Source organism: Diachasma alloeum, unplaced genomic scaffold (genome assembly GCF_001412515.2).
Source record: "Diachasma alloeum isolate Michigan unplaced genomic scaffold, Dall2.0 Dall_scaffold_00374, whole genome shotgun sequence".
Lineage (NCBI taxonomy): Eukaryota > Metazoa > Arthropoda > Insecta > Hymenoptera > Braconidae > Diachasma > Diachasma alloeum.
Window position 1 is genome coordinate 307,142 of NW_021680513.1, and position 16,811 is coordinate 323,952.

A 16,811-nucleotide genomic window follows, 5' to 3' on the forward strand; every position below is an offset into this window, starting at 1 on the left:
CCCCAACGATAACCCACCCTTTCATAAAACACCCCTGCAAAACCCTCCTCTTTATAACCCGCCCCCCTCGGATATCACTACACCTTCACCTTTTTGCAAAATTCCCCCTCAAAAATAAAAAAAATTTATAGATTTTATAAAATATTTTTATTGAAAATGAAGTATATTTTAGTTTAAAATTAATCCCAATTTTGATCATTAATTTTAAACGATTTTTTTCTAAAACTTGGAAAAAAGTTTCTAGATTTTAAAACCTGCAGGTTGGAAACCACCGTTTCTAAAATTTAGAAACTTTTTTCTAAAGCTAATCCACTTTTTTCTCCGTGTGAACCAAACCGAAAAATCGAGGAGAATCGTGTCGCTATCTACCTGAAGCAGGCAGAATTTCGGCGTGAATCACTCCGTTTTTCGGTTTGATTCAAGCCGATTTTTCGGTTTGATTCAAGTCAATTTTTCGGTTTGATTCAAACCGATTTCTCGGCTTGATTCAAATCAATGTCGGCTGGCCCCGTTTCTACTTGAAATAAACCACTTTTCGACTTATATCAGACCCGAAATTCGGATTGGCCTAGTCCGAGTCACTCGGTCCGAATTAAGCCGAAAATCAATTAGAACCAAACAGACGTCGACTTAAATCAGTACTTTTTTTTGTGATTTTAACGGATCCGAAAAAAATAACGTGCTAGCAGAACAATTTTTCTGAATTTTTGTTTTTCGTGTATCCAGATATGAATAGAATTCTACATGATTCTGACAGAATAATTTATTAATTGTTAATAAGGTTTGTTAACTATCGACGAGTGGTACGTTGATAGAAGAATGTAGTTACTGTTAACGAGACTTGAGGTATTTATGGCGGAGAGCCATGTAGGAGGCGAAACAGAGGGGAATCATCTCTCCCAGAGAGATGTTTTATTTGTCTAACTTGTCTTTTTGATAATTGAAAAATAATTAATATGGATAGAAAAAGTGACTACGTCGTGCCGTTCGAGGTACAAGTTGGCATCCCTGATTCACTCACCTATTATGGTCTCCCCATAGCGAAATGTATCATCACAACTCCATCCGTATTTGCCACGCTTACCCCTCCACGATTTCTAACCTCGACGTTGTCGCTATTCCAAGTTGCGCACGCAGATTTCCTATTTTTCATGAGTTTTTTAATTATCCCTTCTAAACAATTCTCCTATGCCACTTGGATTATTTTTTTTTATGTTCCTCTGTGAAAGCTCCACCCAAGTGCGAAATTTCAGAAAAATGGCGACTTTTTTTATATTCAATTCATTTCTGAATTTCTATAAAAGCCCGTGTTAAAATGTTTTTTTTTTTAAATTCCTGTGTTTCCACCATTCTCCTAGGCTATCTGGGATTTTGCGTAGGGCTATCTGGGGTTTCGAAAAAATCAAAGAGTGTATAAAAAAAAATCAATTTCTCAACTTTTTTTCGACCTCTCCGGACTACGCCATAAATATCTTAGCAGTTAAGAAGCCTCGGTAACCCCTCACACACGGGGTCGATACCACGTATCGAGCCATGAAAATGTAAATGGTTCTTTTAAAAATTGATTATTTCAAAAACTGTGGGAAGTAATTCAACCGAACAAATAAAAATGAGAAAAGGAATACTGTAGCCTTCATTACATGATGGTCCCATAATTATGCATTGATCAGAAGTCATCGCATCCTAGTTGTATCGAGAGTACGCCACACTTGGAAGCAAAAGGGCCCCGTCCGTGAAGGGTTACAGCAACTAAATCGTTCCACCGTTTCTATCAGTGTAGAATTGAATATCACCAAATGAGGGCTTCTTAATGGTTGATAAGTGATTTAGTTCATCGATAAAAGTTGAAATAAGAAAGTTCAATGAAATTTCAAGCGTTCGAGTACCGGGAAAACAAGAATTCCGTAACTGACGGAAAATTATAATTCCATAATATACACTGAGAAAAAAAATTGCTTTTGCCAAGTATATTTACCAACTACAAAAAAATTTACTTGAAATGTCTTATGCAAATATTTATATACATTTACTCGTGGCAAGTAAATATACTTGGCAAAAGCAATTTTTTTTCTCAGTGTATTCCTTTGATCTTTCAAAGGAATACACTGTACGGTATGATTGAACTGAAGTTCACAGTTTTCATTTATTACTACACAAAATTTTGAATTTTAAAATAATAGAAATCCTCAGTGGAAATATGATATCATGAACCAGATATTTCAGCCGAACATTTTCAAAAATGGACATTAAATTTTCACGCAATTTCAGACCTAAATGAGAAAAGAACGAAAAGAATGGCAAGAATGAAAAGAATGGCTCATGACCGGAGAGTTCCTTTACGGAAACGGTAGATCAGGCGAAGTTGGCGTCAAATAGTGATTTGAAGTGAGCGATAAATAGGGAGGGAAAAAAAGTTGAAAAACATCCTTACATCTTACATTAGAACATCATTAAAGGTGAAAAAGAACTCTCGGTTTTCTCCCAAAACCCTAAAGAAAGCCGAGACTCATCCCGAAAGTTAAAAAATAACTCTCGGTTTTGCTCCCAAGACCCTAAAGAAAACCTAGACTCATCCCTAAAGTTGAAAGAGAACTCTCGGTTTTCCCCCAAAACCCTAAAGAAAGCCTAGACTCATCCCGAAATTTAAAAAAGAACTCTCGGTTCTCTCGGCTTATTTTCTCGAAATAAATTTTTAAAGTTTTTTTACTTGTTTTTCAAATAAGAAAAGAATAAACATGGTATGATGAAAAAACTTTAAAACTAAATTTTATCTCGAGAAATTTCTATAGAAAATGTCCCAATAGAAAAAGTTGTATAGAAAAACCAATTTTCTATTGAATTTTTTCTACAAAATATTTCCAATAGAAACGGCAAAAAAATAATAGAATTTCCAATAGAAATTCAANATTAGAGATGAGTCTAGGTTTTCTTTAGGGTCTTGGGGGCAAAACCGAGTTATTTNATAGAAAAACCAATTTTCTATTGAATTTTTTCTACAAAATATTTCCAATAGAAACGGCAAAAAAATAATAGAATTTCCAATAGAAATTCAATAGAATTCCTTTGCGAATTTGCTTGGTTTTTTTATTAAATTTTTTTGTATGTGCATAGTTAATCCAGAGTCAACTCTGGGTGTATAGACAAAACCCGGAGAAAAGAGAGAGAAACTCTGGAAAATTCCTGGAAATTTGAGTCTAGGTAATCTCTGGGAAGTTGAGTCTGGGTTAACTCTGGGTTTGATCCATCAGGGTATTCTTCAGGTTCTCTGGGTTTTTCATCAGAAACATTCCATATAAATGTATAGAAAAAATCGATTGGTGTATCCAACTTATTTATAGAGATTTCTACACAAAAATTCCTCGTCGTTAATTTTCCAATTTTTCTTCAATTCATTTATCTATTTTTATCTAGCAGTGAAAAATAACCAAAATGTTCAGTGGATTGATTCAATCCGGAAAGTCGATTTGATTCGAGTACTGTGACTTGATCTAAGTAGGGAGATACTTGATTCAAGTAGGATAAATACTAGATTCAAGTGGGAAAATTACTCGAATCAGGTAGCAAATTCTCGAGTTTTCAGCGGAAAAAAAATTCGACTGAGTAAATGGAGCCTACAGAGGTTTGGTTATTGGAATAAATTTGGGAGCACTCCACGATGCTACAAAAAAATCAGGAACCCCGGAGAGGCCTGACGGACCAACCTGAGAGTTGGGATTCTAGGTTTTTCCCGTAAACCTAGAGTATGTCTCGGGATTTACTAGAGTTGGAATGAGCTCGTAGAGTTTTTCTATGTTTTCTCTGAGGTCTTGGGGGCAAAACCAAGAGTTCTTGTTCAACTTTAGGAATGGGTCTAGGCTTTCTTAGGGTCTTGGGGCAAAACCGAGTTATTTTTTAACTTTGGGGATGAGTCTAGGTTTTCTTTAGGGTCTTGGGGGCAAAATCGAGAGTTCTTTTTTAACTTTCGGGATGAGTCTAGGCTTTCTTTAGGGTTTTGGGGGAAAACCGAGAGGTCTTTTTCAACATTAGAGATGAGTCTAGGTTTTCTTTAGGGTCTTGGGGGCAAAATCGAGAGTTCTTTTTTAACTTTCGGGATGAGTCTAGGCTTTCTTTAGGGTTTTGGGGGAAAACCGAGAGGTCTTTTTCAACATTAGAGATGAGTCTAGGTTTTCTTTAGGGTCTTGGGGGCAAAACCGAGTTATTTTTCAACTTTCGGGCTGAGTCTAGGCTTTCTTTATGGTTTTGGGGGAAAACCGAGAGTTCTTTTTCAACTTTAGGGATGTTCTAATGTAAGATGTAAGGATGTTTTTCAACTTTCTTTCCCTCCCTATTTATCGCTCACTTCAAATCACTATTTGACGCCAACTTCGCCTGATCTACCGTTTCCGTAAAGGAACTCTCCGGCCTTACTCATGAGACACTATTGTAGAAAAGTAGAATAATTTTTACTAAAATTTTCTGTCGGTGTAGATGAATATCTCATGACTGAAAATGGCAAAGTTGGCTTATTTGATGCAGACTCAAGGTCTCCTCGACATCTCAGGAGCTACACCTCACAGTTACACACCTTCCTCGATGTAAAGCTGAGAAAACTCTTGAAGGAGGGCAATGCTACCTTGGGAGTCCCCATTATGGATCCACTCGACAAGCCGGAATTGGCTATTGAACTCGATGAGAAGAAGGCAAAGTGTGTGTTGTTTTGAATGATCGGGGGATCTTCTGATTGATTCGAAATTCTCATTGATTTATGTAATAATTATAGGGTCAATGTATCTATCAATAATCTGCACGTTGAGGGCCTTACTGATTACAAAGTGGATACGGCTAAGGTCAGTATCTTTCCGACGAAAATAACCGTCGGGCTCACGTTCCCGGAGATCAAGCCTAGTGGAAAATACTCGGTGAAAGGAGTGGTTATGGATGGTGTTAATGTCTATGGAGATGGAGAATTCCAGTGAGTGTATATTGACGGAGAAAGACAACTGGTTTTCAGATCCATGTGACTAATCCTCAGGAACATGTCACTGATTTTTAGGAATCAATCACCAATTATTGGTGATACTGGACACTGCCATAATATAAAAAAAAATATTTTTATCATTCCGGCCACAGGCGTCATAAGGCCGAATTGTATTATTCTAGCCAGGGTTCGGTCGTTCACTGAAAATCGGAGTTTTCTACAGTACATAGAATACTGGTAATTTACCACTAAATGGTGAAAAAAGTAAATAACTCGTAGAAAACCCCTTAATCCGACTATTGGCGCAGTAACTCTCGTGACTGAATTTCACGAGGATTGTACCTTGCGAGGGTCAAACGTCACGAGTGCCATACCTTGCGAGGGTCAAACGTCGGTCAAGCGTCAAACGTTATGAGGGTCGTATCTTACAAAGATCATGCCTCGTGAGGGTCAAACGTCGCAACGGTCATAACTCACGAGGGGCCAACGTTGCAAGATTCAGAGGTCGCAAAGGTTATACCTCGCGAAGATCATGTCTCCCGTTAGACCGTTGACGATTTTCCTTCCTGCTCCTTTTATTTGACCCTCTCAATCGTTGGACCATTGTGATTGTCTTTCCTGCCTCCCCGGTTGCCGCTTGTTGTCGTTTGACCTTTGAGATTGTCTCTGCCTACCTCTGCTGTCTAACCCTTACAGCGTTTGATCCTCGCGAGGTATAACCCTTGCGATGTTTGATCCTGACTGTAATGTTTGTAGATGAGGTAACAGGTATATTCATTAATAACTAGTTTATACTCCTTTGGATGATCATCGATTATATTTTATCTAACTTGAAAACACATGTATACACTTATAAGTACCAAGAGGGAGAGAGAGTGAATCTAAAAATGGAGTCAATAAAATAACATTCGATACGCTAGGTATCTCTAGCGTACACCACACTCCTCCAAACATAATCCTTTTGCTCAGTCATTACTTTTATAAAATCACACAGTCCAATTGCCTATAAGTTGAGTCTTTGTACTGGTCTTCTAATGCGACTTGAACGACGTAACTCGGGATCTCCAACTGGAGTAGGTGTTGGGGTTTTCGTGATGTCCCTGACCCTGGTGGAACTGCTTATAGTCTTCTCGGGTGGAAATGCACCTACTGGGTCGCTCGAATTAACACTGGGCTCACTATCACGTGAACTAGGCAATTCATTTGCAACTGCTTCCATAGGGCTGACTGCTTCGGGAACGTTGTCCAATAGGGATGAATGCTCAGTTGAACCTTCTCGCTCTGAAGGAACTAGATTCCTCTCTATTGATGTTCCGCTGTCCTCAGAATTCACTTGCAGTTTCTCCTGTAACAATGTGGGACGTAGTTGATCCACGTGTCTTTTCCATATTAACCTATTAGCTGTTCTGACGATGTACGTTACAGGAGAGTGTCTCTCAACCACTTCAGCTCTAATCCAAATATTTTTCAGATGATCTTTGGCCGTGACTACTTTACCAACATCAAACGAGCGTAGTCCCGATCCAGGAGCATGATATTTCTGTCTTGCTTGCTGTTGAACTACACGGTTACGTAAATTCGGTTTTAGAAGGTCAAGTCTCGCTCTCATTGGTCGTCCTGTCAGCAATTCGGCTGGCGTATATCCTGTGGTACAGTGTGGGGTACTTCGATAACTCATCAGCACCTGCGTTAGTGCTACATCCTCGTTGGTATTATTCTTCTGTAGCAACTTGAACTGCCTCTTGAATGTTTTTACTACATTCTCGGCTGCTCCGTTGGAGGCTGGATGATACGGGGCAGTCTTTACGTAGAGAATGCCATTTTTCTTCAGGAAGGATTCAAACTCTTCTGATACCAGGCTTGGTCCATTATCACTCACTAACACGTTCGGAAAACCCCATGTTGCGAAGTACTCACTCATCGCCAGGATTGTCCATCTCGATGTAATGTCTTTCATTGCTTTCACATCAATCCATTTGGAAAACAAATCGATTATCACCAGATACATTTTGTCTTTTATCTGAAGATAATCAATGTGAATCCTCTGATTGGGTCCCTCTGGCCATTTCCAGACGTTCAACTCAGATCTGGGTGGATTGGATGCGTTCTCCAAACACAACTGACAAGTTTTGGTGATTTTGTCGATATCACTGTCTATTCCCGGCCACCACACAAACGACCTAGCCATAGCTTTCATCCTTACAATGCCCATGTGTGTTACATGGAGCTCACTCAACACCATAGATCTTAATACAATTGGCACAACAACTCGCATTCCTAACATCAAACAATCATCTTCTACGTACAATTCATTCTGTCGTCTCTTAAAAATCTCGAATTCAGACTTAATCTCCTTGGGCCAACCATCTCTAACATACTTAATAACTTTCGATAATGTTTCATCTCTTTTTGTCTCAGTTCTGATCAATTCAATATCTAGTGTTGGTACCTCAGATTCAATAAAATTCAAATATGAAAAATCCAGATTCCTATCAGCTTTCTCCACCATTGGCTTTGGAGCACGTGACAAACAATCAGCGCCTACGTTATCAGTACCTTTAATATGCTCTAGAATGAAATCGTAAGATGCTAAAAATACTGCCCATCGTTGGACTCTGCCTGCTACCATGTTTGGTAGACTCCTATTTGGGTCAAAAATAAATTTGAGAGGCTTGTGATCCGTTTTTAACAAAAATTTCCTCCCCCACACATACTGGTGAAAACTTTTTACCCCAAAAACCAGTGCCAAGGCCTCTCTGTCCAATTGTGCATAATTTCTTTCAGCTACTGTTAATGACCTTGAATTGGAAGCTACTGGTCTGACAATATTATTTGGTAGTATGTGCGAAAGTACTGCTCCACCCCCAACTGGCGAAGCATCACATGTAATTTTGAGAGGTAACTTGGGATCATAGTGCATCAAAACCTCTGGAGATAGTAATTTTTCCTTAATCAAATCAAAAGCTACTTGACACTCTTCTGTCCAATTCCATCTTATCTCTTTTCTCAATAACTTGTACAATGGTGCTACTACTTGGGCATAATTATTAACAAATTTTGAATAATAATTCGTCATGCCAAGAAATCGTTTTAATTCAGTGGTATTCAGGGGTGTTTTAATGGCATTAATTGCCTCTACTTTGTCTTTGCAAACATGGATTCCATTCTTATCAATCTGAAATCCCAGGAATTTTATTTCTTCCTTAAAAAATTCACATTTTTCTAGTCTTGCTGTCATTCCAGCGTCTCTTAATTTCTCAAAAACTTCAATTAATGATTTGTCATGTTTCTCTGTTTGAACCAAAAATTAAAACGTCATCAAAAAAACAAATAACTCCCTGAATACCAAAAAAAAACTTTTTCCATCAATCTCTGAAATAACCCTGGTGCTGATGCCACACCAAAACATAAACGATTGTACACGTAGAGCCCTTTATGTGTCGAAATTGTAGTAAGTAGCTTTGATTTTTCCTCTAGTTCTACCTGTTGATAAGCGTGACTCAAATCTATCCTACTAAATACCTGTCCTTCACGAATTTTCGCTAACAAATCTGCAATTCGTGGGATTGGATGTCTGTCAATATCAATTTGCTTGTTTACAGTCACTTTATAATCTCCACACAACCTTACTTAACCATTGGGCTTCAATACTGGCACAATAGGCGTTGCCCATTCACCAGATTTTACCGGTTCAATTATTTTTTCATCAACTAATCTCTCAATTTCTTTCTCAATTTTCTCTACCATTGCATAAGGTACGACTCGTGGTCGAATAAAAATTGGCTTAGCATCCCCTTTGAGTTCTAATCTGAATTTGCCATGTTTGTAAAGCCCCAGCTTGTCAGTCAATACAGAAGAATACTTTTCTTTTAATTCTGTAACAGTCAAACTTACTTCATTAATAACATTATTAATCTCGACATTTCCTGCTGACTTTACTGACAAAATATCAAGTCTTCTGATCCATTTTCGACCCACAATTGATTTACTACTACCTGGCATGACAAATAACTCTAAATTTAATAATTTCTCCTCATAAGAAACATCAACATTCAAAATTCCTCGTGGAATCATTGGAGTACCAGCGTATGATCGAAATTTCCTATTTGTTTCACTCAATTGTAAATACGAGAATGTCTCATTGTCCTTGAACTCTTTCTCTGAAATGGCAGATACCGGTGAACCTGTGTCAAGTTCGAACGTAACTTGTTTACCTTCGACTAACAAATCAATTTTAATTGGGCTTGTGTAAAAAATTTTTCTCTCATTCGCATTCAATTCATCCCTCTCATCAATCGTATAAAAATTATTGAATTGCTCATCTAGCTCCACAATCTCATCAACATAATTCTGGTTTACACTTTTCTCTTTTCCTTTAACATTTTCAAATCTTATATTGCTAGACCTCTTATGCCTAAAATCACTATGTTTCTTGTCACTTTGATAGTCTTTCTTGTTGTTGTCATTATTGTCTCTATTCTTATTATCATTAAATCGACAAATTGAGGCTAAATGCCCAACTCTTTTACAACAATTACAGGCATAATTTTTGTGGACCCCATCCGTCCACAACATGAACACGGCTTCTTTTCCTCTTGATTTCTCTTCCCATAATGTTTTTGACTTTTAACGAAATTCACTGATTCACTTTGTTTTGGAGTGTCCATTTCTCCAGTATCCTTGGCTGCTGCCTCATCACTTAAAGCAATTTCTACTGCGCGCTCATACGTCAAATTTTTCTCACACAACAATTTCTGTTTTGTCCTTTTGTTTTTTAGCCCGCACACGAACCGATCCCTAATTAAATCATCTAATGCACTACCAAATTCACAATGTGTTGACAATTTTTTAAGTTCCGCTAGGTAATCTCTCACTGACTGTCCCTCTGTTCACAATTATTGAACTTAAAACGTTAAGTTATTACACTCGGCTTAGGCTTCAGATGGTTATTCATTAATTCCATTAATTCTTCTAATGACTTTTCTTTTGGAATTACTGGAGCACATAAATTGGAGAGTAAAGCATAACCCTCAGCTCCCAAAATGCTTAAGAATAATTCCTTGTGTTTATTACTTGCCACTGAATTTGTTGCAGTATAGTGTTCCAGTCTCTGTAACCACTGCGACCAGTCAGTTTTGCGATCGTATGGTTCGATCGTTCCCAACGCTGTTACCATCTGCTTACTTCCAATAATCGTTACATGTTCCTGGAGTCTTCTAACTTCGGTGGAGTGCTGCTGTACCAGGGCTTCCAGCTCCATGATATGATCGTCTTTGCTCATGATTTCGGTTCGGGCAGTTTCTCTACATTTGTGTAGCTCGGCCTGTAGCCTCGCTATTTCCTGTTGGAGCGCGTCAGCCATTTTTCGGTTACCATTCTAACCCAGTCATGCACACTTTATACTTTTACTCATTGCTCTCACAATTCTTTTCAAATTACAAAACTTTTATCCTCGTCGCCACTTGTAATGTTTGTAGATGAGGTAGGAGGTATATTGATTAATAACTAGTTTATACTCCTTTGGATGATCATCGATTATATTTTATCTAACTTAAAAACACATGTATACACTTATAAGTACCAAGAGGAAGAGAGAGTGAATCTAAAAATGGAGTCAATAAAATAACATTCGATACGCTAGGTGTCTCTAGCGTACACCACACTGACGACGTATGACCATCGAGGGGCTGTTCACTCCTCAATGGGATGGTTTAGTAATTTCCCAAATGGGATGATTTCCTGTGATTTCTTGAATGATTTTTGTGATTTCGTAATCAGAATTGGAAATCATGATTTCTTTTAATTTTACATGATTTCCATGATTTCTAGTAAATTTAATGATTTCATGATTTCAAGAAATCACTCGAAAGATCATGATTTCGGGGCCAAAGTGGGGCACCTACCGATAGTCGTGTATGGGTAAGATTTGGGGAACCAAAGAGTTTAGACGAGCTTTATGGATGTAATAGTAAGAATCAAATGACATGTGCATAAGAAGGTCATGCGGGTCAGACGGGCCGTATGAGTGAGCTCGAATAAAAAATTTGGGTTTCACTTTCATTGATGATTTCTAATGATTTCTGAAAGCACCTGAATTCCTAGGATTTCTATTGATTTCCCACGATTTCCAGAAGTCATTAGAAACCACTACCAAAAATGGAAATCGCTTGATTTCCAGTGGTTTTTGGTGATTTCTTCCTTGTTTTCCAATCGTGTGGACCAGTGATTTCCTAAGTGACCAACCCCTCGATGACCATTGCGATGTTTCACTTTTGTGAGGCATGACTCTTGCAACGCAGTTACTGGGTTGTTCTCGCGCCAAATTAAGCAACTGCGTTGTTCTTAATCACGCGTACACGCGGTCAAAAACTTCTCAAATCTCCTTGGTAAATTACTAGTTTTTTCTCATGTACAAAACTTGATAAAATACAGGTGGTACTTGCTTAACCCTAAGTTTAGCTCATATGATTGCATCCCTCGCCTTCTACTCGAGCTGTAAACTGATGTTCGGCAGAAAAATTTTGGTTCGGTCTAGTGACACAAAATACTATCTCTCGATGTATGTTGAGTGAAGAACATTGCATACAGATTCGATCAATTGATGGGAGCCTCGGCTTCGCCTCGGGCAGTAATCCACACGCGGGTTGGAATTTCCTGTTTTCCTCTCTTGGTGCACAATCTACTATTCCGTCCCGGCGGGCGCACAGTTACATTTCCTAACTCTAACTTTGCGCCTACGCCAAGACGGAAAATCGCGTTCTAACCACGGGAAGTAAAATAAAGGACCCTCAGCCGCCAGTGCAATTACCAGCCGAGCCTTCGGGCTCCGAGCTGATGTTCCTTTATTTTCCCTCCCTAGGTTAGAAATATACTATTCTTTTCTCTGTGTTGTTTTAAAAATACGTTTACACGGGAAAAAAACTAACATGTTGTTTAAAAAATTCGCTAACTCATCTGTTCTCAACTTACTTTATATTTTATCAGAGGAAAATTACAATCTAAGAATTTCTTCTTCCAGAGTAAATATTAAAAACTTCTCAGTCCAGACAGTAGTCGCTGTAAGTCTCGAAAACGGAATCAAAGTCAAGTCAATTAAACTTGAAATCTCCCTGGGAGGTCTCGAGGTGAGTAGCGAAATCCGTTACAACTTCCATGTCGTCCACAATGTATTTGAAACTTAATTCGAGATATTTCCTCATCAGCTCAAAGCCACTGGAATTTTCAACGACGAGAACACCTCTATCCTTCTCAGTGAAATCATCTCGGACATGGCACCACAACTGATTTCGGACTACCATGACGAGATAACTACTAATGTTTCTGCATTTCTCGTTGAGATTGCCAATGTTTTTCTTAATGGAAAACATATCAGTGATATCACCGCAATCCTCGGTTGATTAATTTGATCGCTAGTACTTAATACAATTTTGTACAAAATAATACTTATATTCATTTTTTGTATGTATATTATCTCGGATTTCCGATGTTATTACCCATCCCTAATATACTGGCAGAGCGGAGGGCCATTTAATAGCAATCATAACAAACTACTTTTCACTGAGAAAAAAAAATTATTTTTGCTAAATATTCATTTACTTGAGAGAAGTATTTAGTTTTTCAAAATCGTATTTTTCCAATTGAGAGATTCCCAGGCGAGCCTGATTAGGTTTCCATTATAACAATCATGTTGCTCTAGAGGATGACTATGCTGCACATGGCCTTGGATGAACTCCTTCAATGATTAATCATTTTTCCAAAATTTCTTATCTTCTTGAGGAAAGAATTTTCATTAATTTTTCAACATTGATAATTATTGAAGAAGTTCACTCAAATTCATAACTAACATGATCATCTTCTAGAGCACTATAATTGTCATAATTGAAATCTAATGAGGATTGCCTAGGAATGACTCAACTGGATGAATACTTCGTTCGACCAAATGGTGCTGATTTATTTACTTTTTCAAAACTGAAACGCAGTAGAAATATTATATCTGATATTAATGGAAAAAAAAATCTATTATTTCAATGGAATAAAATAATCTATTATTTCAGTAGCGAAGCGGTAAAAAAGTCCAAGTCTATTTTGGATACTGGCCAGTTTCAATGAATATCTCAAAATCTAAGGGAGGTATCGAAATTTTTGTCACCTTTTTTGCGGTCCTCAATTGGCTTCACAAAAAAGATCATTACGAAAATTTCGTTATCTCCCTTAGATGCGAGACATATTCCTCGAAAACTCAGCTAAGGGCTAAATTGACTTGAACCGAAACTGTTTTTTTTTTTTGGCTATCAAAGATGACCAATCTTCACCACTCTCTGCTATATAACGTTCAAAAAAAATAGAAGAATTAATGGTGCACAAAAAGTTGAAATTCCATTCCACAAAATCTTTCTATATTATAAACATCCAAATCGACTTCAGGTGATAAAAATTTGGTACTCGAAATTAAGACTCCGAAATTAAGGGTCACAAGGGTCAAATTAGGGGTCAGAATTAGAGGGCAAATAAGGGCCACAAAGGGCAGATTAAGGGTTATGTGGGTCAGATTAAGGATCCAAATGAGGGTCACAAGAGTCAGATTAAGGATCACAAAAGTCAAATTAAGGGTCAAAATAAAGCTCTGAATATCTCTCTATATTGTAAAAATCCAAATCGACTTCTGATGATGAAAATTTGGTGCTCGACCTTAAGGGTCAGAAATGAAGGATCAAAATAAGGCTTGCGAGGGGTACAACGAGGGTCACAAGGGTCAGAATAAGGTCGTGGAGGTCATATGGTGGTTGGCGAGCTGAGCGAGCAGGGGACAAAGGAAAAGGTTCGATTTTCTGGAATATGTCCCTGATTTTTAGGAATTTATCCAATCCATCATGCAATGAGGATAGCGACATGAGAAACTCAACGTTAGGCGATATTACTGAGAACACCAAATCGCCAAAGTGATTCTTATATTTCTTCTGATTATTTTTATGAATAAAGGGTTTTTATTTGTAAAATATGTAATAATTGAACAGTCATTCAGAAAAAACAGTGTAAAATTCTGAAATTCAGTTTTTTGGTCTGCGATTTTTAGTGGTATTGTCACCAACCATCAGAGTATCACTTCCCGAGTGGAAATTGCTTCAGGCTCATCTGAAACATGATCAGAACTTCATCAAGTTTTTGTACGGTTCGACTGATCCGGTGTTTCCTGATGAGAAGCTGACTAAACTCTGATCCAGCAGATCGGATCCGAAAAACTGCAAGATGATTCAGACCAAGTTCTGATCAGGTAGGTACGATCTCACCCTGAGGTCGGCTGCCTGCCCCCAATTTGATCAAATTCAGATTTGACGTCTTTGATCGGCATTTGAACGGGGTCAATTGAAGAGAAAATGATCAGATTCTGATCCGGTCCACCTGACATTAATTTTACTAAGTTTTTCAGATAATTTAATTAACTATTATTATACCATTCAAAGTAAGTTTCATCAACCATTATCAATATATATTTTCAATCTTTAAAAACATCATTGTACTATAATTAAAATAAATTAAATTAATTTAATTTAATGAATTTAATTTAATTAATCAATTGAATTAACAGCCCGCCCTTCTCAAATGTACAGAAGGGAGGGATGATAATGCCGTAAATACGTATTAGAGGAGTATCAAACTTAGACGCAAATGATCTTGAGAAAAAAATCACCAAATGTCTATTTAGTTATTAGTGTTACTGTCATTATCATTATTACTATTCATTAATGAAATAAATAAAAATTTAATTGAGCATATTTTATCTCTGAGAATACACACGCACATCCGCGAGATTAGAAATAATCGTAAATTCAACGAATATCCCGAAACAAATCATATAGGCAATGTACAGTTTACTCAATAGTAATAGCGCGACAGTGTAGTGGTTAGGGCATAATCATAGGGTCCCCGGTTCGATCCCCAGCATCGGTAAAACAATAATAAGCTTTTTCAGAGGTAATAACAGTATAGATTCATTAAGAGAGGCGGCCTACGATGAAAGAATTGAATTATCTTTTGTTTTGGATTAGTTATCATTGATAATTATTATTGACACAGACAGACAGGTCATCCGGTTTTCATAGAGTTGACTTGATCAAGTTCGGATCCATTCGTCCTGATCAAATCCGGATTGGTCAGAGGCGTAACATGCCTGATCAAGACCGGATCCGTCAACTTGATCAATACCTGATCAGTGGTCAGGTCTAACCTGATCCAAACTTGATCAAGACCTGACCGGAATTTCCACTCGGGTTATTTTCAAAGTAATATGACGTTTGAGGGTTTTGTAGGGGGTTATTCAGACAACCCAAACCTATGGTAAATCCTCGGGTCGCTAAGTTGACCGTTCTGCTTCCGGCTAACTCGTGCGATTAGAGCCTAACGGGAGTCCGTTCCCAATTGGGATGTTTTTATGGGAAAAGGTCCATAAATGATCACTTCCGTTAATTAATAATTAGTGATATGATGGTCCGAAAACTGTTTAATGTCTACAAGAAAGTGGGATAGAAGGGGTTCAGTGTACACATAATTACCCGAGTGGAAATTCCGGTCAGGTCTTGATCAAGTTTGGATCAGGTTAGACCTGACCACTGATCAGGTATTGATCAAGTTGACGAATGCGGTCTTGATCAGATATGTTACGCCTCTGACCAATCCGGATTTGGTCAGGACGAATGGATCCGAACTTGATCAAGTCAACTGTATGAAAACCGGATGACTTGTCTGTCAGTATCAATAACAATTATCAATGATAATTAATTCAAAACAAAAGATAATTCAATTCTTGAATTCCAAAATCCACCGCAGGCCGCCTCTCTTAATGAATCTCTACTGTTATTGTACGGTCAAATGAACTTACCTGTCAGTGAAGCTCGATCGTGATTATATAAAGAGCCTCGTCGAGAGATTTTAATAACTTGCAGCCGCCCGCCTGCGGCTAGGTGAACACGCCTTCAGAGACCATAGAAAAAGTTGGCTGTGGCACCTCGGCGGTGAGGGCTCGCCATCTTATCATTAGTTTAAAGTTAAGCAATAGTGTAGAAAAAATTGGACGGGTTTGGGAAAGCTAGTTGGGCGGGACTGAATCTCTCAACGAGGCTCTTTATATAATCACGATCAAACTCCACTTACAGGTAAGTTCGTTTGATCGTACAATTATATTCGCGCCTCGTCTTCGAGATTTTAATAACTTGTAGATGTTCAGAGATCATCCAATTTTTTCTTTTTGTTTTGTTTTTTTTTTTTTTTTAGTAAACCCCAGCTTTAATATGAATATGAATATTGAACAATTTAAAGATGAATATTAATGGACAAAAAAAATGGTTATTGACTAAACCATATTCAATAGAACTTTGACAAAAAAGCTTTGATCAACGACAATTATAGAAATGTACAAATCGTACTTCTAAACCTTTCGAGACTTACTCGTTTTCTCACAGCAGCTAATGTTGCTGTATACTTAGTAATGTAAGTTGAGAATCAGCTATAGGACAATATAATCCGTTAGGCCAGTGTTTATGGAGATTCGCAGCTATAAAACTCTCTGAATGTAACGAACAGTATAGAGCGGTTGATTAGATTATGGAAAAGTGGAATAATAACTCTGTGATTTAATTTAACTTCGATTCTTTATTCAGTCGCACGCAGAAGACGCATCTCGATCTTTACTCTAACTCCGGCTATCGGAGACTACTTCAGAAAAACTAAAGACCAGTACACTGGACCTCTTAAGGAACTTCCGCAGTAAGTATACTTGGTGAAAATTTCGAAATGGTATAAAGACGCAATATTTGGATCATATGTTGTTGAGCACATTCAAAAACTATTCCCAAAATTT

The 16,811-nt window shown here is 37.7% G+C and overlaps 1 protein-coding gene across 1 annotated transcript in view; it reads left to right on the forward strand.

The window, feature by feature from the left end:
- The window catches only part of LOC107041736, a 49,973-nt gene extending 37,551 nt beyond the window's left edge, over positions 1-12,422 (forward strand). The window contains exons 3-6 of the mRNA XM_015262447.1: positions 4,468-4,684; positions 4,760-4,951; positions 11,976-12,081; positions 12,160-12,422. Of these exons, the coding sequence (XP_015117933.1) occupies positions 4,468-4,684; positions 4,760-4,951; positions 11,976-12,081; positions 12,160-12,354 (710 nt within the window). The 3' untranslated portion in view covers positions 12,355-12,422. The remainder of the gene's footprint in view (positions 1-4,467; positions 4,685-4,759; positions 4,952-11,975; positions 12,082-12,159) is intronic.
- The last annotated feature ends 4,389 nt before the right edge of the window (positions 12,423-16,811 follow it).